At 46.1% G+C, this 25,248-nt stretch overlaps 1 protein-coding gene across 6 annotated transcripts in view; it reads left to right on the top strand.

Annotated features, from left to right (window-relative positions):
• PDE8A (phosphodiesterase 8A) overlaps positions 1 to 25,248 on the top strand; it is a 2,267,087-nt gene that overhangs the window by 934,100 nt on the left and 1,307,739 nt on the right. For all 6 annotated transcript variants that reach the window (XM_085644266.1, XM_085644269.1, XM_085644268.1 and 3 more), the window contains exon 4: positions 21,339 to 21,395. In XM_085644266.1, the coding sequence (XP_085500392.1) occupies positions 21,339 to 21,395 (57 nt within the window). The remainder of the gene's footprint in view (positions 1 to 21,338; positions 21,396 to 25,248) is intronic.

Raw genomic sequence — 25,248 nt, forward strand, 5'->3', positions numbered from 1 at the left:
CGCCAATATCCTGATCCCAATAAAAAGTCCTCCCATTGCACGACCAAAGGCAGGCTTAGAGGCAAACACACTAAAACAATGATAACCCTCTAGGTGCACGTTCCCAACGGCCCAGGTCTCTTGGAACATGATGATGTCTTTGCCATCCAATAGCTGGACCCACTGAGGGTCAGACAGTCTTGATTCTATACCTGCAACGTTCCAGCTAAGGATTGACAAGTCACAGCCACTTGGGCTACTTGAATGCTTATCCCTGGTAATCTGCCTGGGGTTAATTTTCAGGGTTGTTGTTACGTCCTCACATGCAACTGGGGATTCAACCGTGGCAGGCTGTACGGCCACTTCATCATATTAGTCCTCAGCTTTCGCAGTGTCACAAAGCTGTTCTGCCAACTAAATATATCATGCCTTCTCATTTCACCACTTTATTTTGCTTAAATTCACAGACATATTGGGACTAGTCCAAATCTCTTTCTGATCAGGGTGAATGATGTACAGGACCATATGAAGAAGATGGTTGGTAATAGCCTTGCTAGGTATTTTATAATGTTTGTTTTGACAAGGGCATGTAGAGGAGATGAAGGAATATAGGCTCTGCTTTCATGGTTACCCCCTTTTTTTGCTGGTGTCATTCTGTTTTCTGACTAGTCTGACTGGGATCCTGCTAAACAGGACCCCAGTCACTATGCTCTCCCCCTAAATGTGCTACCTTCCCTATTGGCTACTTGTGTACCCTTCTACGTCCCTAGTATATGGGACTAAGGTACCCAGGGCATAGTTACACCAAGGGTCTCCCATGGGCTGCAGCATGTATTATATCACCCATAAGAGGCCAACCACTCAAACTGTGACTACAGGCCTGCCATTGCAGCCTGTGTGAACTGGTGCTAGCACCACTCATAACAGATATAAGGTTCCTCATATCTGAGGTCACTGCACTTAAAACCTATAAGTCACCACTAAGGCAGGCCTTTCAAATTCTGAAGGCAGGGTGCTAGGTTATAAGTGCGAGGGTGCCCTGCATGAGTGGAACACCCCTTACAAACCCAGGAGTTAATTCTCCAGGCTTTGTTAAGTGCGGTCAGCCATTTTATACATATAGTGGACATCAAGTCAATTGCGAGATGTCTAACTATATATTAGCTGCACTAAAACTGGTCATGTTTAGTATCAAACATGTTGGAATCCTTCACCAACACCGATTCCAGTGTTGGATGTACGATCTCATGTACTGAGGGGGCTCCCATAGGGAAACCCCCTGTATTCCCGGCACCAACCTTTCAGGGTCTGACAGCCCTGCTGACCACAGATATGATTCTGCCCTCCTACTGCTGAGCCTAGCTCGAGTAGGGGAAGGTAGAACAATAGGTTTCCTGTCACAGGGAGTTGTGACCACCTCCCGGACAGGACTTAGTGTATTGGGCTGGGGTGGGGATCTTTTCAGCACCACCAGCCTGCTTTGAATACCCATTTGGTGCCCTCCTTGCATACTCCAGTTGAAACAGGTTCGGGGAGCCATTGGCTCCGGGTCCGGCATGAAACTGGACAAAGGACATGGGAGTAACCTCTTTGTCCAGCCCCTCCTCTAGGAGGGACCCCTGAACCGTGCCAACTCTTTCCTTAGGGTACTTAAGGGCTTACTTGTGGGTGGCTCTTCATATTTGTCGTGGGACAAGATTCAGATCCGGAACCACTTCAGCTGTCTGGGCACCTTGGACTTTGCCTGGACCCGATACTGCATCTGGGAAGACTTCTGCTGCTCCTGGTTTCGTCGTCCTGCCAGTATTCTGCGTTGTCTGTGCCTGTGCTTCGCCCAGATTCTTCTCCAGGCCTGTGGGCATCAAAGACACCCAAAGTAATCTCCCTTGGAGTGAAGGAGCAACTTCCCTGCATCTGCAGGCACTGACCGGTCTGCTGCTCCTGAGGTCCCACGGACTCCAAAAGGTTCAGCAACACAGTTGGTGGTTCTGCAACTCCCTCGAGGCCTGCACTATCTTCACAGCAAGTTTGAAGACGGTATCCCGCTTTGGAACCGCTGGAACAGCACAACTGTGCACCGCGTCGATTTGCAGTTGCCAAGGCTTGTTGACTCTGTCCTGCAGAGATCTTCGGGCTATAAGAAGCTCCAGCCTCCAGCATGTTTTGCTGCCAAGATCTTTGTCCTCACAGAGTCCTCTGCACCGTGGGCCAGCATCCTTGGTGAACTGCTAGAGGTCCTCTTGCTACTCCTGTGCCTTCGGCCTGTGGGTCCTCTTGAGGGTCTTATTTGGCTTCAGTGGGCTCCCCTGCTTGCTCGGGGCTTGCTCTGACTCTCCTGCATTTGGTGAGTCCCCTGGACCTTGCTAGTCCCGACACTGCACCTTCTTTGTTGACCACGTCTGTTGCTGCTGCCAAGGCTTGTTGGTGCTCACGTCGGACACGTACCCCCTGGTTCTCGACTTCCAACGTGGGGTAGCTCGTGAATGGCTCATGGCCTTCCACAGCATCTACCGGTCCTCACAGCTGCAGCGACAACGCCACTGTCAACTCTCCTGCATCTTCCGTCATCGATGGTCATTGGTCTTCTGTGCCTCCAAGTGGCATAGACTCTGTCCCCTCTACTTGCAGGTACCTCTCTTCAAGAATCCATCCTTGGGTTCCACCAGACTCTTTCACCGTCTTCGCCAGCGGCATCTTCACTGAATTCCTCCATTGTGAAATATGGAGCTTTTCAACGTCACTTCGCACCTATGCACCCGGCTTCCCTTGTGTAGGTAACTTGGTTCCTGGAGGGTCCAAGGTTGGGGTGACTCTCCAACCTTCCCTCTTCTAAAGGTTTTTTCAGGGTCCACTTGGAAGGGTCCGTCTTCTTTGAAACTGCAAACGTGACTTCCCCATTGACTTTCATTGAGTTCGTGGCTGTGTTTCCACTCTGCACACAGACTCTGTGGGGTTTCTGGGTACTTACATTGGGTGGTTACAAGATCCCCAGCTCTTACAAGTCTTCTGGGTCAAGTCTCGACTTTGGTTGCAGTTTGCCTTCCACTTCTTTAGTATATGGTTTGGTCTCCCCCTGGAGAACCCTGTGTATTTGTGTTTCCTTACCTGTTAACTTTTGAAATATTGTGTGTATTGTGTTGATATCTCTGGGTAGGAGATACACCAAAGTGTTAGTGAGTGTGTTTGATAAATATAACTATTTTGTGGTTATTTTTCGTTTGCCTACACTGCATGATTAGTTCTGGTAAAAACAAGCTGCTTAACACTCCTGAACTAAGCCAGAAGGCTGCTCTCCACAGTTAACACTTAGAGAGCGTTCTATGGTTGTCTAAGACCACTAAAATCACCATAAGGGTTGCCTGGATTAGTGCAAAGTGCTTCACTTAAATAAGTGTTTACCATATACTAAGCCAATCTCCCACATTGGTGTGCACGGTTGAGATTTAAGCCTCTACTGTTTTACCAGCTGATCTAGGTGTGGATTACATGAAAAACCATCACTAGCATTAGGCACATGTAAAACTATTTTTGGAAACAAGTACTGCTGGTTAGTCTGCCCACCTTCGGAAGCAACAGAGCAATGTCTTCCTTGCGGTGGGGGTGGGTTATTGGGTTGACAAATGCCATCTGCACTTACCCCTGAGACATTAATCGGTTTTGGGACTATTATATCTTCTTTACCACTATATATGTGGAATAAAATTAAGTGGACAAGCTGTAAATCCCAGGGATCTTTTCTGTTTCAGATCTGTTGCCTTTTTAACTTCCTGAATTTTTACGATTATGTCTAGGTCTTCTAGCATATCCTGCAACGTAGACTCAAAAGCAGTATTTCAAGATAGCCCACCACTTCATTGAGTGTGGACTTATCACCTCTAGAATAAAGTTTCAAGCTGTAGTCCAAGAATGTCAAATAAAAGTCCTGGTGTGTGTATTTTAGCTGCATTAATTAATTATGGCTACTCCTGTCCAATTGATCCAACCAGATGACAAGTCTCTCTGTTTTATCCCATTTGGTGTATTTCCATGTCATTTGTTAGGCCAGGCATCTCAGCCTTTCTAGCACTGAGAAATGCTTTTCAAGGCAGCTAGTTTGTTGTCCCCAAACAACACATTGAGCTGTTCTATTCTGTAGATTCCCTAACTACTTCTAATTAATGTCCATTTCTCAAACAATATTGATTTGTGCCTCGTGCCCCTTATCAACACGTTTCTCACTCTTCAAGAACGCAGGGTGCAGTGCTTTCATTACCCCTAAAGAACAGTTGGATCTCAGTGCCTCACAGAATGCAATATCTTGCATGGCTACTACCTACAGTCTCCTGGTCTGGGCAGTGGATATCTGTACACCCATGTATATATCTGCAGGAATAATTTGTGATTCAGTATGGTCCTTCAAAAATACTCAGTCTGTAGAACCCTCAGGTATTTAACAGCACACTACTATGAAGCATATCTAATCTTTTAAGTCCGTCATGAATCTGTAAATGGAGTTCAGATCAGTCTTAGATTTTAATTACTATCAGGGGCTGTATTGCGGAAAGTGTCTTGGGGACCTAACAGGTATATGCCCCCACTTTGCGCCCCCGGAGTCACTTTGCTATTACAGAAAGGACCGCAGACGCTTATGTGGCCCTTTCTGTAATACAGATATGCTAGTACACATATAGCACCAACGATATCACCAGAGAGTATTCCTACATTTGCATGGGGATGAGGCCTCATGCAAATGAGGTAATCCCTTTGTCTTTGCACCTGCACCGTATTATAGACACAGGCGCAGAGGCAAAGAAACTGTCAGGAGGCTCACTGACAGTGCACCACCGAAAAGGTGACGCACTGTCAGTGCTCCCCCTGATGGCAGCCTTCTGCAGGAGGGAAAGGAAAGAGGTTTCTGTGGCCCCCCAGACATCCCCTTGCAGGCAGTTGCAGTCACACTCTGCACCCGCCTGCAAGGGGATCTCTGTCACCTCTTAAAAGTTCAGGCTATTTGCCACCTGCAGGGTGAAACACGGAGTGGCTTCTTCAAAGCCACTCCATTTTTTCACTTGAATGCGCTCCCCTCAGGGCAGCACTACTTTGCAACTGCCCTTGGGCTAGCCCATTCAATGTAATAGGGTGCACTTTCCCGGTTTGAACCTGGGGACCTGTTTTAAGGTGCGCCGTGGTGCAAACAGGGAAATTGTGATAGGGCCCCAACATTCAATCAAGTTGCAGTTAGTAATTCAAACTCTGATTACTTATGTCACTCTAAATCCTGGTGAAGATTGGACTAGGAATGAGGCCTATCTCTTAGTACATCACTCACTTCATTATAGTTACCACCAATATTCATTGCAAAGTTCATACATTGTGCTTTGAAAACCAGTGTCAAAATTGAGGTTGGCCCTCTTCATCTAGCGCTGTCTCATTGGCTAAGGAATGTATTTCAGGATGTATCCCTACCAGGTACCTCTCGGATAAGGTGAGTATGAAGTAAAGAATAGTTGCACTCGCCCTCTGTGTTTTCAGTGACAGCCTTAAACCTTTTTTCAAGTGTGCACCTTTTCTGTTGTGATACGAGTAGACATCAAAACAACACTATTCACTCTCCTCACCTAATGTTGCCAATAGCACTTACTGATAAAGGCAAACAAGTGTCGAACAGATCACCACAGGGCGCTGGTTTTTATACAGTTGGCATAACTGTCCTCTAATAATGTACCAACATTTCCAAGATTGCTTAATATATTTTTCCAGCAACTTTTATCTTAATGTTGATAACTAGAGAAGTTTATCACCCTATAGAACATTGGCTTGGCACTTGTTTGCCTCAACCAGTAAGTGCTTTTGCCGGATTAGGTGATGGCTCACCCATTGCACAGATTGATTTGGATGATCTACGATTCCTTATTTCTTTAAAGACATATTATTTGTAATTAATTAATTTCATATCAAAGTCATTGTTACCATCATGTGAGTAGTCCGCTTCACAGCCTTGGCACCGTTACGTATTGACTCTAATGTGATTACGTAAGTCTAAATCCATTTGTTACCTATTTCATTCACAGATATTGGCTCTTGCTTCATATGCTTTATTAATCCTGATGATGACCCTTGAATGAATATGGGCCGAAACGCTGTTGACATTTATGGCAATTAGAACACTATGTCAGTAAACTTGTATGATTTTTCAATATTTATGACCCAAACACTGCAGACAATTAAACTTTGTCTGTTCCATTGCTGATTTTATAATACACACTCTGCTCCTGTTAAGTTTACTCTTGAAAACTGAGCACCATTATGAAGTGGCAATTATTTTTATTTATGTAATCATGCATGGACTTTTGTGATCATTTATTATCGCATTCTGTTATTGGTGATTTGTTGTCATTGATGTGTTTATATTCAACTTATCCACAAGGAACCTCTGTTCTGTTTTTGTTTGATTGCTCTTGTTCTAGAAGGATTGGTGGTGCTCTTTTTTTGTAAAACTAATGTTCCAAATAACATGCTATGCCATAGCCCTCCACGTTCATAAGGAGGTATTCAACACACATTTTGCTTCAGCTTCTTCTGCCTTGGCCTGCAGGTAACGTCCTCTTGTTTAAGTCTGTGACTCATTTTTAGGTCTCGCCTACGCAGCACGCATGGTTTAGCCGATGTTCTGCTCTTTTTCGAAGCACATACTCATGCTTGTGGCAGCATCCACCTTGAGGAAGCGCGCAAGGGTGCGCCACAGGCACGAGTATGTTCTTCCAAAAAGAGCAAGCAGCTGCTGCTTCGTGCGCACGTTCAGAAGCATTCCCAGGGCATCTCCTCTATTCTCTGCACTCCCCCCTCCCCTCGACACTTGTTGTTCATTTGTTTCGGGGCAGGAACACTCACGCTTCTTCTAATTGGCCGTCTGTTGTAAAGCAGACCCTCTTTCCAATAGCACTGGTCCTTTGGTCTTGCAATGGCAGTGTTTGCTGTCTGCGCGAGTTCATGGCTTGAACATAAACAAATGCACAGAGAGTGGGTCAGCTCCCTTCAGCCATTGCTTGTTTTAACTCTTTCATATTTTAAATCAACCCATGGGGGTTATATATAATTTTCTATTTTGCAGTAGTGCAGGAGTCCACCTCCATTGCATATATGATGGCAAGCGAATTTAAACAACAGTTGAAAAGTAGTTGAAAATAGAAGCCACAATGCCCATGTCTTTTGCCCTGTCCACTGGCATATGTAAAATATTTCGTTTTTGACGTTAAATGACAATTGATAGGAAGGAAATTGTGTGTGTGTGTGTGTGTGTCTGTCTGTCTACGTCTACCTTTGTATGCAATCCAACCCTTCCGTGACTGCTTTTTGAACAGTGCGGGTTAAAGGCCACACAAGGAAATAAAATTAAGACCAAGGTGCTCGTGCTAGGAGGAAGCTTTAACATATGGAACATTCGGAAAAATGTCTCTCAAGCAGTTGGATGCATCTTTAAAACGGGTCCACCCACAATCTTCAAAACATAAAAATATATTGGTACTATTTTGGTTCTTTTGCTTTACATATTGCTTCAGATTTGTTTCAATGCACGGTAATTTTAGGTTGCCGATCACATTTTTTGCAATAGATGCACCTTACGGGTCCAAATTTCATAATAATTAAAGGATTTTGGATAAATAGATGTTCAGAAAGCCTCCAATAATTCTTAGACCTTCATCATTTCTAAACAAGGTTCAAGGGTATATGCAGGGAAAAAGACTATACACTTCCTTTTCCAGCCGATGGTTTGCACACTAAACTGTTGCTCAAATGGTAAGAACCATGCAATGATATACTCTGTCAACCCGTAATCTACAACCACACACAGTTAAGCAAAACACACCTTAAACACACTATCTGGCAGAACAAATGCAAAAGTTATTTATCCATGCTAATGCAAATGAGACTGCATGATTTATGATCATGTGAAAGTATTGTGAGTACGCAGATGCTATACAAAACAACATTAGTAAGAGCATATCTTCTGATTCTGCCTATATGTGCATTTTCACATCTACCAACCCCCATTTGACTGTGTAATTATTTGACTTGGGGCAGTTCAAATCAGTGTACGCTGACTAGGTATTAAAGGCTAATTGCTGCTACAGCCAGCATGGAAATGTCCACATTACAAGGTAGTCCAGCGCAGTCCAACATTCTGCACATCTGGCCTATGCTCAGAGTATAGTGTGCACTGGAAGTCCAGTGTCAGTAATGGCACGTCATCCATGCATCACCACGGCAACAACATACCATTGAGTCCAACTTCCTCATAGTACCTGCGGAAGGTGCTATTTGATGATCCCTCTACCAGTCACTCTGAGCTGTGATAACTCCATGATAGGTTTCGTCTCATTGGATATTTGCCTGATCTTTTATTAAACGTTTCTATAAGGGCATTTGGCACAAAATAGAGACCGCAACCCTTATTTCCATTACAAGATTGCTTTATTGGCACAGACCTGGCTTTATATTTTTACAGTATGAGATGCAAAACAAAGAAACATTCTTAATGTTCTGATGTGGGTGTTGGAAGGCTTCTGAGTGCACAGAGTATGAGGTTAACAACTGTGGTCCTGCACACTTTCTGCTGACTTTAGTTGTTCCTCTAGTAATGACCTGAGTTGCTGCATCCTTTTCTATCAATTCAAAGGGACCTCTGGTAACGGACTGTCCCGTATGACTGTATGTACACTTGTGCCACTGTCAGCACAAGGAAGAAAGAGTAAATAAAAACAAGCATTGGCATAGACAATAGGCCTCGCCTTTGGGACCTTATAAGTGTTTAGCCATGCAACAGTTGATGTTGTTGCACCAAGGTTATTGTGCTGCAGAATTTTACTTGTAAGGTCCCAAAAGCGAGACCTATTGGCTATGCCAATGCTTGTTGTAAGTTGTCATTCTCTTGTACCCTTGACCTCCTTCACTCTATCTTCTCTTTTGAATTGATCATCTCATAGAATGCTCACCTCTATTACCTTTGTCTATTTCCTATTCAAGTGCCTCTCTAGACTCCGCACTAGTGTTGAGAATTTTGTCCAACTTATTTTGCTTTGTCCCTCTTCTCCATAACCAGGCCTATCCGTTTACGTTCTCCATTTTCACCAAGTATGGAGGCCAGTGCTGCTACACTTGCCCTTATCCACTAAATAAACACCATATAAGAGCTTTAGACATTAGAATAAACTTAGATGTGTCTGCAAGAGTCCGAGCTTCACAGACTTCTAAAATGCAGGCAGTGTGGTACAGTCTCTGTTCTCCAGCAATGTCTTATGCAGAGTCTTCGTTGAATGGCAACATCAGTTTATCATTCCACTGGTCCTGCCCTAGGGCAGTGAGGCCTGAGTCGACTCTTGCACTATGTCTGCTAAAGTTCACCAAGGTAACCGGGGGAAAGGAGCACAGTATCAAAATGAGATGGGGAGGATAACTTTCACAAATGGGGACATCCACTTTACACAATCAGCAGTGCATGTAGTATGGTCCAGGACTTAGTGCATCTGCCTTTGTAAATCTAAATGGTCTTCCATTCCCAGGTGGGCTATACAGTCATTGACTCTTCATGGAAATCCTTGTCATTCCAGCATCTGCAGCACACTCAGCAGGAATGTTTATGGATAATTGCGGAGAGGTGCCCAGTGGGTCCCATCTCCTCCTGCCCAGGTGTGCCGCAGCACAGGTAGACTGTGTGCCAGTCCAAGGAGTACCGGGTCTCCCTCAAATTCCCCAAGACCTTGGCATAGGTCTAGGACAAGATCAGAATCTCCCCAACTTTCTTGCCACTCAGGAGGGCATTCTTCCTCCAAGCTTTCTTCAAGAAGCAGGCAATCTTCACGATCACGCACTCAGAATTCATGGTCTGCATCTTCATCTAGAACTGGAAGATATTCACCAACTTTGTCAGATTGTTGGCTATCCCTTGTTGATTAAAAAAAAAAGATTTCTGGAGATTTTAATCAAATAGGCAAGCAAACTTAATTTCCCCCTGTCAGCGACTATTTCTATGACAATGATGTGTCCAAAGATCAGTCTCAAGACATCTGCTTCTGCTAGTCCTGGCCTTTTTGAACCAGTAATTGAGTATTTCCTTCAGCTTTTGTCGAAACGGCTACATCTAGGTTTCAAAAATGGACAAAAGACCTGCTCAGGATACACTGTTTTTCTGAATGGATATTGCTCCTGATTCCGTCATTGTATCTGTGGCAAGAAAATAACACATCATTGTACCGTCATCTACTGTCCCATCATCCCCTCCCCCCGCTAAAGAGAAATAATAGTATGACTTTGGGAGAAAAATGTGCAACTCATTTGTCACTGCTAGCAAGTTTCAATGCCTTGCTAGACAGATATGATAGGTTTTTCTGTGACTCTCTTCACAGTGCGCCAGTGAGCTACCAATATAGCCAGGAGGATCTTCTACAAGTATTGAACCAAGGCATGATGGTTTCCAGCCAAATCATTAGTGCTGCGGCAGACATGTTCACCTTGCTACCAGGCTACAGATGGGCTTGCCTTGCGAATATCGTCAATGTGGACTTAATTTGTTAATGGAGACTCTTTGAGCTATTGGCCTTGAGAGAAAGAAAGAACAGAAGAGGCATTCTTTGAGACCTTACAATTGTTGCCTTTACCCTATAAGCATACAAACCCCTTAGTGGCATCAGAGACCTCATCATCCGAGTCAGCCTTACCAATAAACAAAGGTGTCAGTCCAGAGACAAAGGGGGAACATGAACCAATAGTGGCAGTGGGTAAACTCCAGCTGGAACTAATGACTTGTCACTCGCCTCTCTTCTGTTACCCACTGTGGTGGGGGAAGCAGCTCAAAATACTTGGAAGAGTGCATAGCCATTACAAACGACAAAGTCTGTTTGAAATATTGTTTAAAATTGCTATTTTCTCAGATGCAGACCACCTCCTCCAGCAATTCCTCAAAAAAAGTCATATTGACTATATCGCGAGAAACTCCTGCAAGAAGTTCACATCCTCTTGAAGAAACAAAGACAAAATCTGTGGAAAGAGTTCCCTCTTACCAAAAAGGTTTGGAAATACATTGAGCATGAGAACTTTGCAACAGTGTTGCGAGGACCAATGGTGCTAAATGTCAGGCAAGTGGGAGGACAGAATCACACAAACTCCTCATGCAATCCAGTCTTTTTTTTTTTTTTATAAAAACCTTTATTTTCAAAAGTCTGGACACAGCTATTCAGCCGACAACCCGGAGGTTCGGCAGCTTCGATAAAGAGGAACAGTGACGCGTCCACAGTACAGTGAAGGAGGAGTGCAAAGATTCCATTTTTAAATAAACACAAAACACACAACAACCCCCAGCAAGGCAAGAACACTGAATGCCCATGGTGATAGCCCCCCAGGGGAGGCAGGACCCCAATCATCCACCATTTACAGTACTGTGAAAAGAGGAAGAAGGGGGACAGCAGAGGCCAAAGAAGTCCATTAACCATACTGAGCTGGAAAGAAGGTTAGGAGGAAAGCTGTTCCTCGGGGGGATCCAAATCAGGGGCAAGACAAATTCCCCCCCTGTATTGATTCCACCGCCCCCAGATGGCGTGCCACTTCCGAGGGCGGCCTCTAGCGCAATATACCGTCTTCTCCCTTAGCATACTCCAGTCCATATTTTCTTTCCACGCGGTTAATGTGGGGTGCCCCGCGGAGCCCCACAATCGCGCGATATCTCTCTTAGCGACCATGTTACCCAGAGTCACCCATTGGGTCTGTGCCTCATCGTGGTCAGTGGGCCCCCAGACATTCAGGAGGCAACACCGCGCTTCCGGCTGCATAGCAATGCCCGTCACCTCCCCCATCACTGCATGGACTCTCCTCCAGAATTCCGTGATGACACCACATTCCCAAATGATATGCAGGAAAGTACCCACCATACCACATCCTCTCCTGCATAGGCCGTCCTCCGAGAATCCCATGTGAACCAGCCTTGGCCCCGTCACATACACTCGATGCAGTATTTTAAGCTGCACCAGCATCAGACGCGACGGGATCGCAACCTCCTTAGGAGAGGAAACAGCAGACTGCCAATCCTCGTCATCCAACTCGAGGCCATCCCTAGACCACTGGTCCCTCAGCCCCAGAAGCATATCCGCCCGGACGTTGATCAGTTTCTTATAGATGAGCGAGATCGTGCTCTCGGGCATATGGCCATCAAGGACCCGGTCCTCCAAAGGAGAGGACTCAGGCACCTTCTCACCCTCTATGAGGACTGATCGGAGGGCGTGACGCACCTGAATATAGCGGAAAAACTCGGATGGCCCCAACTCATACTCCTTCTGCAACTCTTCAAAGGACTTCACCCTCCCCTTAATCAGTACATCTCCGACCCTGGAGATGCCGATCAAGTCCCATTTGTCAAAGCCTTTTGTGTGCCAAAGCCTACCCAGTCTCTCAGATTCAAACAGCGGGGTAGCGAGGGTGAGCCCATCCTTCCAGCCCAGCGAGTCAGTTGCCATCTTCCACACACGCACCGCCACACCAGTGGGCCCCGTGAGAGACGAGTCCAGGGACCGCGAGTACAACGCCCTGTAATAGTTACCACCACGCAGCAACCACCTGTCCATGGCATACCCAGGGCTGAGGGCAGGGCCATGAAACCCATGATTAATCGCACTCAGCTGGGTGGCCCAATAGTACCGTCGGATGTCTGGAAGCGCAATACCCCCGTCGTACCATGGAAGCGTCAACTTTGCAATAGCTATTCGCGGCCGCCCGTCCCACAGCAACGTTCGTTGGAGGCCTTCGACCTCCCGAAAGTAGTTGGCCGGTACCCAATCCAAAGTATTCTGCAGTGCGTAGAGGAACCGGGGAAGAGACATCATTTTGAACAGGGCCGCGCGCCCAACGAGGGAGAGCGGCAGCCTCCGCCAGCCCTCCACATCCCGCCTCAGGCGCGCTAGGGGGGGGAGCAGGTTCCTCTCATATCGCACGGCAGAGTCCATGGAGATAAAGATCCCCAGATACACGAAGCCCTGCTGAGCGACCTGGATCGAACAAGTTCGAGGGAGCGGTGGAACCTCGCCACTAAGAACATATAAATACGATTTACTCCAGTTGATAACGAGACCCGAGTTCTTACCGAAAGATGTGAGTACGTCACAGACCACTATAAGTGATTTCTTGGGTGAGGCAAGATACAACAGGATGTCATCAGCATAGAGCGATATATGGTCCTCGTGTTCAGGCGACCATCTAAGTCCCCGTATATCCGGGAGCCAGCGTATCCACGCAGCCAGCGGCTCAAGGGCGAGGGCGAACAACAATGGCGACAGGGGACAACCTTGCCGAGTACCCCTCCCAAGCTGAAACGGAGTCGACGCCCGGCCATTTACCACCACACTCGCAAGAGGGCCCTCATACAGCAACCTCACCCAGCTCACAAAACCGTGGCCAAAGCCGAACTTGGTCAACACGGCCCACAAATATGCCCATTCCACCGTGTCAAAGGCCATCGTGGCATCGAGAGACGCCACAATAGCTGGTTCACGCAGCGTGCCTGCCCTGGCGATTACACCATGAAGGCGCCGAAGATTTAACGCTGTGTTACGGTGCGGGATGAATCCGGATTGATCCGGGTGGACCAAATCACCGAGTACCCTAATCAATCGGGTCGCCAGGATTTTAGCCAGAATTTTCGGCTCTGCGTTAAGGAGTGAGATAGGCCTATATGAGGCGCACTTATCTCGGGGTTTGCCCTCTTTGTGTATAACCACAATCGTCGCCAGTCGCTGATCCAACGGGAGGGCCCCACTCCCCCGCGCCTCCACGAACATGGCGCGCAGGTGAGGGGCGACCCTTCCGGAAACAGCTTGTACAGGTCGACCGGCAAGCCGTTCGGACCCGAGGCCTTGCCCGAGTTCAACGCGCGGATAGCCCCCGCCACCTCATCGACCGTTATGTCACCATCTAGATCGTCCCTATCTATATCGGAGAGACAGGGCAATGCGATATCACGCAGGAGGTCACGCGAGTCCTCGGGCGGCCTGTCCGACACTGAGGCATAAACCATACGGAAATAGTCCGAGAAACACTGCACAATCCTCTCAGGTTCCACAATCACCTCTCCCCCCTCTCCCGTCAACTCCGGCACTACTCTATTGACCCGTTCTTTTTTGTCCAGCCAAGCCAGGAGTTTCCCGGCCTTGTCACCAACATCATACAGACGGCCCTGCTGTTCCCTACCGAGGGTCTTAGCGGCATTCGTCACCAGGTCCTTATACTCGGATTGCTTCAAGCACAGCTCATGCAGTGAGACCTGTGTAACCTCCTCCTCCAGCGCTCCCTCCAAAGCCGCGATCTCCTCCTCAACCTGCAAAACCTCGCCATCTCTCCGCCGCTTGGCAGCCACTACAAGGGAGAGGGCTTCCCCTCGCAGCACGGTCTTAAATGCTTCCCACAGTGACACTGCCGAGTCCACGGATCCCTGATTGTCCTTGAAAAAATTATCTACTGTCTTTACCAGCGCGCTGCGCATCTTGGGGTCTCGGAAATACCAAGGGTTGATAGGGGCCACCCTTCCCCCTCCCTCTCGACCCAGATCCAGCCTGACCCAGACTGGCGAATGGTCAGATATACCACGCGCCATGTGCCTGGCCTCAGACACCAATGAGGCATGCGCAGCCAGAGTGAGTAGGTAATCAATCCTGGAAAGGCTACCATGCGCCCCGGAGTGGAAAGTGTATTGGCTCTGTGTGGGGTGCCGGAGCCTCCAACAGTCTATCAGGCCAAGCGTATCTAGAAAGTCTGGAAGCCACTTCTGAGCCCCCCCAGTGTCTCTGGGCGGGTATCTATCCCGCAGACCGGAGCCAACAGCGTTAAAATCACCTCCCACCACAAGCATACCCCCCGGGAGATCCAGCAGGGCCCTACCCAGATCTGTGAACGTGGAGGCCTGCAGGGCCGGCGGGACATAAACCGAAACTAAAACCAAAGTTCTTCCTTCCCACCGCCCCGCCACCGCCACAAACCTCCCCCTATCATCAACAATGGTGGAGTCCACCTCAAATGGTAGCGAGGCTCTGACTAGGATGCCCACACCCCTGGACCCAGAGGAGAATCCCGAATGAGCTATGAATTTGTAACCCTTCCTATTCAGGGCATAGCACGTATTACCTATAAGATGCGTCTCCTGCAGCAGGGCAACATCCGGCAATGACCGTTTCAAGAATTGCAAAACAATCCCACGCTTAATGCGATCCCCCAAACCATTAACATTCCAGCTTATAACACTTAAACCCCTACCCCCCATCCCCAAACGTAAAGAGGCCCACCCCACACCCAAAGAGCCACCATGGAACAGTCCTGGAAATAATCACTATGCCTTGCGGAAACAAACCCCCCAACAACAAACCCAAAATCCCGGAAACCCCCCCCACCCTGCACCCCTGCTGCAGCTTACAAAGCCCCCCCAACTTGCAGTGTGCCTGTCGCCCTACCAAACCCAAAATCTACAAAAAGGTACCCTAAGGGAGGAAAGAGCTCCCCTCGTCCTCCCACAACCTCCGTATTTACTGCAAGTCATTATCTAAAGTCAGTCCGAGTCAGTCCGGTTCCGAAGACATCAACCTTGTTCATCCCGGCCACTGTCCCCGTCTACGGCAGTGTCCTCTTCCGTGCGTCGTCGAGTCAGAGCGTCCAGCCATTCATCCGCCATGGCAGGCGACTCAAAGAAGAATGTTCGGTCTTCAAACACCACGCGCAGTCTGGCAGGGAAGAGCATGGCGTATTTCAGTTCCCTCTCCCGAAGCCTCCTCTTCACCCCCAGGAAGCCCTGCCGCTGCCTCTGCACCTGCTGGGTGAAGTCAGGATAGAAATTCACCGACGCGTTCTGGAAGGGGACCGGGCCCGTTACCCTCGAGGCCTGCAGGATAGCGTCCCGGTCTCGAAAATGAAAGAGCCGGGCGACGATCGGCCTCGGTGTGGCTCCCACCTTGGGCCGCCCTCCCGGCACTCTATGGGCCCTCTCAACTGCGAAGAACTTCCCTAGACCCTTAGGCTGCAGATGATTGAGCACCAAGTCCTCCACGAGCAGGTCCACTGAAGTCTCGTCCGAGGACGTTGTTGCGCCTGGCCCGGCTCTCGAAGTCCTCCAGCCGACGGGCGGCGAGATCACTCTCGGTCCTCAACTTACGGACCTCGGTCTGCAGGTCCAAGACATCATCGGCGAGGCCCGTGGTCTTGATGTCCAGGGATTTGACCCGATCATTTGTTTTGCCCAAATCCGCGCGGATCAGATTAACATCCACCAAGATGGTATCCACTTTGTGCGCCAGGGCATCAAACTGTCTCCCAATCAAAGTCTGCAGCCCGTCGAGTGCACCCATGACATCCTGCAGTGAGAGCTCCGGGGCCAAGGGTGTGGCAGTCTTCTGTGTGTCCGGGGACTGGCTCGGTGCACCCGGTGACCCCTTCTGCTGGGCATAGCGGTCCATGTTATTGGCTTGAGTGTAGGCTCCCCGCCTGGTGGCCTTAGGCTTCGGCCGGTCCACCTCTGCTTTGCCCGACATGGTGGGCTCAAGCAAGTCGGTTCAAACAGGACTGCCCTCTCTCAGCGAGAGAGATCAGGAGTGCTCCGTCTTACGATGGGTCGCCAGTGTGGCATGCAGAGAGTCCAAATGATAATAAAGCAGCCGCGAGCACTCCCTGGGCTGGGCAGACAGAGGGCGAGAAAGTGAAAGTGAAAGGATAGGGACCTCCGTCCGGCAGTTCACACCTCGCCTGGCCGCTGTTGTTCAATTAGAGGTCGGGCGTCCTGCCAACTCGAGCCCCTGGCATCCCTCGGAGATGGGCCTCAATCTTCCGCCATGCATAACTCCGGTTCCCGGTGGGCGATTCGACCTCGGGTGGCATCGATCGCCTCCCTGACAAGTCATCTACACGATGCCATGCATACAAACAGGATTATATACAGGATAGACGGCGGAGGGCACGAGGGTCTCGGGAGCTCAAAGCTCACGCGGCCATCTTGGTCAAGCGCTAGGCTCCTCCCCTTCGCAATCCAGTCTTTTAACTAGTGATGCAACCCGAAGAACCTCCTTTGTTAGATGACCTTTGCTCAAGACTTCCTGTCTCAGACAATTGTGACGGATGCCTCTTTTGCTGATTGGGCAGCCCTCCACAGTTCATCTACATATTCAAGGGACTTGGTCTCATAAGGAAATGGCTTTTCTTTTCAATCTCCAGGTTTTAAGGCCGTGCATCTAACCCCAATAGCTTTATACCCAGTTTTCAAGACGTTCGCTAACATTATAATATTTATGAGATTAGTTACCTGTCATAATGTAACTAATCTTCACTGATCAAAAAGTTCTTTCCTCTGGTCAATGGACCTAATAGTTGGAACTAGTTGATGGTGAAATGGCAACAGGGTTATTCATATTCCTTACCATTCTGAAATAACCACAGGCTCAGGAGAAGTTTTAAATCTTTATCTAGTTAATTCATGTGAGCCAAACAAGAATACAGTACAAACTCCGTTTCTCCAGGGAAGAAAAGTCAATTAATTCTTTACTCTGTCACCTATATTAAATTGATATTTCACAATGACGGTACTTCAGAAAGGAGAAGATAGGGAGAGCAGCACAATGACCTACTACACAGAATTATAGTTACCTAGGATGGTGTGGAAACCAACCCCTTGGCCAAGGAGCTGGGAGAGTCCCCTGGGAAAGATCAGGTAACAAAGACTTCAGGAAAGGTTTTCAGGACAGGATTCTAGATACAATACGATGCCTCCGTCGCAACCCTCTCTGACACTATCTTCCTCCTCTATTCTTCCGCGATCTTCTTCCGCGATCTTCTTCTATTTAATTGGCTCGAATTCTAAGTCTGGAAATCGATTCTTCTTCAGCATTTATTCAGTTCTCGGACAGCATCCCGGTCTCTCAGCATCTCGGCAACACGAGCATAACTAACTAAACTACCTCAATTATACCTTTCTAATGGGATGTACCACCCCTTAATTTTTCAGTTTCATGGAAGCCCTAATTCTGATTGGACAGTCAAGGGGGGATGATCATCACACCATGCTAAGGTAAATAATTTTCTTTAGTTCTTTGTTCAATGTTCCCGCCCATTAATTTTATTTTCCCAAGCTTTATTTCCCACCCGCATTCACATCTTTATCAACAATTTGTATACATGTGGCTTTATTCTTGTTCAAATTTCGGGATGTCCATCAGGTTTCCAGGACATGTTGCGAATGTGGCCTTGGACGAGATTCAAGTACACCATCGTGGTTTCCCAGCTTGTTGTTACTGCACATGCGTGAGGAGTCAAGTGCTGTACAACCATTAGCATCTCTCTGAGACCCAAATACGAACTAGTAGAGAAGTCAAAAGAAAACATATTAAATTCAAAAGAAAATGATTTCACTGTATACCACCTATCTCTACTCTAACCCCATTTACTTATAATAGCTCTCCCCGAAAAAGCATTTAGTACATAGCATGTTTTAGTTTCAGCAAAGCAGATGCTTAACATGGGAGCTTTCAAGCAGCCATATTAGATGCTTATGCGCAGCTGCAGAAAATTCCATCCAAGCGAAAGACCGTCGTACTACGTAGATGCAATTGACGCATGCGCAGTACAGTTTCCCGCGTTAGCAGCCATTTCAAGTCTCACTTGGGTCACTTGTTATTAAAACACATATGCAAGCTTCATCTTGCAAAAAATGTAATGAGGTGCATGTTAATTTGCACAATACTTTAATAATACAGTGTTGAGTTACATGAGAGGATTGCATCCGCGCAAGTCTTTTATACGAGCCCTTGCTCCATCAGATGTCCTCTGCAACTGGGGTTTCTCTCAATTAAATCTGTTTGCAAGAACAGTAAACAAAATAATGCTTCATGATTTTACCACCAAGTAACAAAGGGCAATGCCCTAAGGATTCAATGGTTAGTAGAATTTATTATGCATTTATACCAATTGCCCTAAATCTAGCAGTCTTAATCAAACTGAATTACTCAAGAGCTAGGATGAATCTCATTTCACCCTAGTAATCCTAACTATGCTGGTGCACAGACCTTCTTAACCTGTCAATGGAGGAAGCTGCTGTGCAGGCAGGGCCTCTGCACAAGTTTGGGGGCTAAATTTACATCCCAACTTACCATCTTTGAATTTGACTGTGCGGCTCCTGAACTCCTTCATTATAGTCACTTTAACCAACAAATGAGTGCATGAACATACTGAAGAAGACTAAATGCCCATCCGTGAGAGTTTTATTTTCATTTAAGTTGAATATATTCTGAATTTGGTGGTGTTTTACCATACAGCCTGTGAGAAAGAAGCACTATTGCTTTACCTTATTCATTTGGCCAAATCACGCATACAATTCTCTTTCATTAAAATCCAGATGGCAGCTATTACTAGCTATAGAAAATGTCCTTTTCATGATTGGATCGGATCAAGTCTGCATTGAGTCCCACTCAATTTAATGTTTATCTGTTGCTTTTGGCATTGTTGGTTGAGTCTTTTGGAGCTAAGGTAATTTCATATGCAGACAACACAAAGCGTTTAGTCCCCTTTCATAAGGGGGAAGACGTTGACTCTGGCCGACTTAAGCTGCGTCTTAGAGCTGTATTTGAATATATGCATCAGAATCACTAGATGTGTAATATGGACAAGACAGAAATTCTTCTATTGGGTCATTTTCTTCTGACAAGTGGGCTGATTGTTGGCCTGACAGAGCCCCTTCTCCACCTCTTCTGGTGAGTGGAAGGGGTTAAATATCTGGGGGTCAAATTTGAAAACCAGTTCTCTTTACAGCCACAAGTGTCTACTGTGGTGGGACCTGTTTTGGTCTGCTTCGGGCACTCAAGAAACTCCTACACTTCCTTCCACTATCTGCCAGAAAGACAGTTGTCCATGCCTTTTTTATCTTTAGCCTAGGTTATGCCAACACACTTTATTTGGGCATTATGGATTACTTGGTTAAGAGACTCCTGATTGTGCCAAATGCAGCTGCGCAGCTTATTCTTAAGCTACATTTTAAAACATCAGTACCTCCCTATCTGAGGTCTCTCCATTGACCCCCTGAAAAGAAGCAATTTCTTTACTAAGTACTGGTATTGACCCACAGAGCTTTTTCAGCTCTAGGCCTCAATATTTAGTTGCCAGAATACACCCTTACACTCTGGGTAGGGGATTGTGCTAGTGTCATGATGTTTTGGCCAAGGTTCTGAGAGTAAGGTAGCCATAAAGGATGGCCACTTGTTTTCTTTTTTGGCAGCCTTAGCCTGGAACAAGCTCCCTTTTGATCTTTGCTGTGTAGCCTCTGAACCTATGTTTAGGAAGAAGCTGAAGACTTGGCTTTTCGCTCAAGCATAATATTGTTAATTCCTCATTCGTTTCTAGCGCAGGATACTTTTCGGAGCAGCTGTTGCGCTTTACAAGCCCCGCTTTATTCATTCATATTAGGAATGGGCTAGTCATTCAATTTAGCGTCTATTATTATCATTGGAGATTCCCCTGAACAAGGAAGAATGGTTTCTTACCTGTAATCCTAGTTCACCTTCAGAGGAATCTCCATTAAAATAAGCATCCCACCCTTGCCCTCGGTGGAAGGGATAATAGACGTCTGTCTTCCCTAGAATGGTATCCTCTGACTCTGTTGTATAAAAGAACTGAGGTAACTCACCTACAGAGCATGATGGAACACTAGAGGGCTATGAATCATCTAGTCACTTTTCAGCCTGGCATGGCTGTAGCTTGTAGGACTGTAATGCCCTTGGTTCCTTTCCCTCCATTTCCATTAGAAAGAAAGTTTATGAACGCATTTTTTTAACTTGTCACCTGGTTTTCCAGTGACATTTAAATATGTAAAATATATTTTCTTTTTTCTCATTTTGTCAAGTAAATAAAAATAATTAGCCGGTATAACCAGTTTTTATAGTTTACTAAATTATTTCATTTTAAGTGGCCTTCCTCAAGAACGGTGGAAGAAGTGCTCTAAGCGCCCCTGATCCTGTTAATATTCAGTGCTTATGATTTTTTCAATGGAGAGCCCCTGAAGGAGAACTATGATTACAGGTAAGAGATCATTCTCTTATTGCTCACTTTCTCTTAATAAGCTGTGTTTTGAATTTTTCAGTATGTCTAAAAGATGGCTGTATTATGATTTATTAAAGATCTGTTAAATATTCTGTTACTGGTCTTTAACATGATGGTAGTTGTAAATGAAGTGCATTTTATTATCTTTTAATTTAGTATTGCTTCACTCCATGTATTCAGTAAGGATAATTCTGTTTTAGTGTACTTTAAACGGATGAAGAGCAAAGGGTATTTAGTAATTTCACACTAAACATACTTTAATAATTATTTTTATTTTTAAGGTCCATCCGAGCGACCAAACCATCAGAAAATACAGTTATCATTGCTGTTTTACGCAGGTACATTTTTTCATATTGTGGGAATTGTCTAGCATATTTTAATACAATATTTGTAGAAACCAATCGTAGCATTTACTAACTGTTGTACCTGTGTATCATTTATAGTTAATTAATTTTCTTATATTTGGTTTGCAATTCTGCATCAAGAAAAATAAAATTGTAGTGCCTTTGTAATTGTACTTACACACAAGACTGGTTACAAACGGGACGTGACCCAATTATATCTCAGCAATATTTTTCCACATAATCAATGAAATAGTATTTAGATCATTTTAAATGCTTCCAGTGTATGTACACAGATACACCCTAGACATATTGATTTTTGGTCAGTCAGATTGTAAAATAGTAATTTGTCATGAGTTGAATTTCATATTAACTACTGATGTCGCCCCTGCATACATTTCTGTTATAGTAATTTTTCATTTTGCTAGATACAATAGCTGGAAGATAAAATTGACCAGATGTACAAAATATTTTGAGGTAACATTCTGCAATTGAGAATGTGAACGCAAGGATGGAAGTCAGCCATCCCTTGCAAGCCACCACCCCTGCATTCGTATGGTTGCTGATTTCGACACGTCCACTGCAGTTATTGACTGGTATGGCTTGTTATTGTTGCAAATAACGACTTGTTAAACTCAATTGATGGTTCTGCCAAATGGAGCAACACAATCTGGACTATCCAGCACAATGGTCTTCCTAAGCAAATACATTTTTCCCTTAAGCCGTTCCTGAACAAAACGGGTTGACTGTAACCATTTGTTTCTAAGGAGCATAGCTGCATTTTAAATGTTATGGCTTGGAAAATCCTGTATGACTGTCCTTACTACTTCTTTTGTAAATTGAGTTTCAAGCAAGCCAAAATTGATTAAAGTCATTGAAGGGAAGATATCATTTTGTAGCATCAACAAAGTGTGTGGCTGCGGCACTGGCTTCTTTAATTGCTGCAATATTCTTCCTCATCTGTGTTTTCTTCAGGTCGTAGGACATGATTAAGTCTATTTGTGACCATTTTTGTAATATTTCTGTTTAATATAGAACAGTTTTCCAACCAATTCCTACACCAGTTGTTCTAGTTCTCCTGTGACTGCTGAAATCCCTATGGGTCCTCTTGGAGCAATCTGTCTTGTGGTGAGCTTATAACTGTTTCACTCTGGTTTCTAAGTCTGTCTTTATTTTGTTTAAATAGTTGCATGAAAATGGAAGTGTGTGCTATTAATTCTCCTTTGATAACCAATTTTGGCACATCCAAAAGCACTTACCCATTGTCATTTACCTAAAAAGATTGTGTTTCTTAGATAACTGCCCTTAGAGCAGTATCTCTAAATGCAACTTAATTGATGATCCAGGATTTTCTTTTTTAAAATCTTTTTATTAATATAAAATTATCACAGCATCACATATGTCACATTATTATATAATTGGTGATCAACAGCAAGCGTGTCAACAGTCGATTTCACATTTCTGACTCAACTCTATGCTATCTAGTTGTTGAGTATCAGCAAGAAGCAGCAGTCATTTTTTCGTTTCCGGCAAGGATCAATCATATGGGCTATTACTTTCAGTATCTAGAGCCTGAACATACCGCGTTCTCAAGTGATCTGGGATCACGTACCAGACCTCGAGGCGGTGCATGGACTTCCCCTGTATACATTCCACTTCCCCCCAAGTTCCCTCCATTTTAGTGGGCATCCCCACAACATCACCGCTTCCCAGTAGGTTTGGACCATTGGACATTCCCAAAGGATATGGAACAACGTTCCTGCCTGTACACATGACCTGGGACACATTGCATTCATTTGTTTACCTATCTTTACCCGTGTGGTACATGATATGTAGACTCTATGTAATATTTTAAGCTGCACTAAGCCAAAGCACAGTCGCAAGGCCACCTCCCACGGTGAAGTCTGGGCTTCAGTCCGGTCTTCGTCCAGCAGTTCATTCAGGTCTGTCTCCAAGTGTTCCCGAAGCTGGGTGAGAGTGTCTGGGGAATTCTTTGAGTTTTCGTGTGAGTGAAATCACCTTGGTAGTGAGATGTTCCTCCAGTGGTCTGCTCTCCAGTGGAGACGACTCCAGTAAATCTTCACCAGAGGGCAGCACCGTCTGGAGAGCATGTCGGATTTCCAAATCACAGAAGATCTCCCTGAGAGCGAATTCAGTTTTTTTGTAGGTCCGCATAGGGAATCACCCCTTCGGCAGTACCTATGCCCCCCACTGTAGAGATCCGTATCAGGTCCCATTTGTCACATCCCTGCCTTTTTGCCATTGTACCCAAATGTTCAGCGTCCCACATAGGTGTGGCACTCATAATCTTCTTTACCCATCCCAATTTGATCTACTTGAGAATGCAGAAACAGCAATGTAAAAGGCTGGAACGGAAATGGAGACAGGATTATTGTACTGTGGTCAAAGCCTCCCTCAAAAGGCCTACTATGCCACCATTGTTCAAGCTAAGAGCGCCTACTATGCTGAACGTATTGCCCTAGCTGGCAAGAACGCCAAAGGCATTTTTAATATTGTGCAAAGATTTGTAATACCTAAAGCAGAAACTAACAGCCACACCCCATTTCTCTCATGGTGCGAGGAACTTTTTTTATAAACAAGGTTCGGGTGCTGCAATTCCACTTTGGTTAACGGGACAGCCAGACCGCAGCTGCGGCATCCCTTCACTCCACCCCCCGCTACTCCCCCCCCGCCCCTTCTGGCACTTCCTTCCACTCTGGTCAAACTTACTACCTTTGAACCCATCTCGGTGGCGGATTCACTGGCTGCCCTTACCACCCTTAAATACGGCTCTCCTAAGAACCTGTGTCCAGCCAAACTCTTGGCCGGTGCATCGGTTGCAATTAATCCATGCATGAACTCGCTGATTAATGCATCTCTAGCAGCGGCTACAGTTCCCTCTCCTTAGAATCCAGCGATGATTATCTCCTTACTAAAAACAATCCTCACTGGATCCCAATCTTCCTGCCAGTTATCGCCCTATTTCTCTGCTACCTGCTGTGGCTAAGATCTGTGAGAAATTGGTCAACAAACAGCTGACCACTTTTGTGGAACAGCATGACCTTCTTCACCCAGCTCAATCCGGATTTAGAGCTTCCTACAGTACAGAATCAGCACTGGTGGAAATATTGAAGTGCATACGTGAAACATTAGATGTGGGGGGCAGGGTGGCATTGGTCCTCTTGGACTTATCAGCTACGTTTGACACTGTGCCACACGCCCTGCTCCTCTTCAGGAGCTTGGCATTACAGGCTCTGCATGGAGGTGGCCGAAATCCTTCCTAGAGGGTAGAACTCAGCAGGTCTGGATCCCCCCTTTGCGTCTAACACTCAGAATCTACTGACGGGGGTTCCCCATGGGTTAGTCTTGAGCCCCCTGCTGTTCAACATTTATATGTCACCCCTCATCTGGATTTACAGAGTTTTATATAGCGCAAACTTGTCCCGAATCGGGTATCAGAGCGCTTTACATAGCACCAGTTGCATTACATGAGGACACATTCATTTTTGTTAGGCATGGGGAGATTAAGTGATTTGCCCAGAATCACAGGATGTTCAGCTTCATTGCCGAGACTCAAACCCAGTTCCCCAGATTCGAGGACGACCACCCTAGCCGTTCGGCCAACTCCTCTTCCCATGGGCGCTAAAGTCATAGCATACGCTGATGACACTCTGCTTCTTTTCACCTGGAAAAAACATGAGACGTCCTCTTCCCATGTTAAAACCTGTCTTACAGCAGTGTTTGATTGGCTCACTGCCGCCCAGCTTAAATGCTGCGAGGATAAATCCGAGATTTTATTCTTTAGTAACTTTCCTCCTCAGTACTGGCACGCTTCCTGGCCAGATGAGTC

This window comes from Triturus cristatus, chromosome 3_1 (genome assembly GCF_964204655.1).
Source record: "Triturus cristatus chromosome 3_1, aTriCri1.1, whole genome shotgun sequence".
Classification (NCBI taxonomy): domain Eukaryota; kingdom Metazoa; phylum Chordata; class Amphibia; order Caudata; family Salamandridae; genus Triturus; species Triturus cristatus.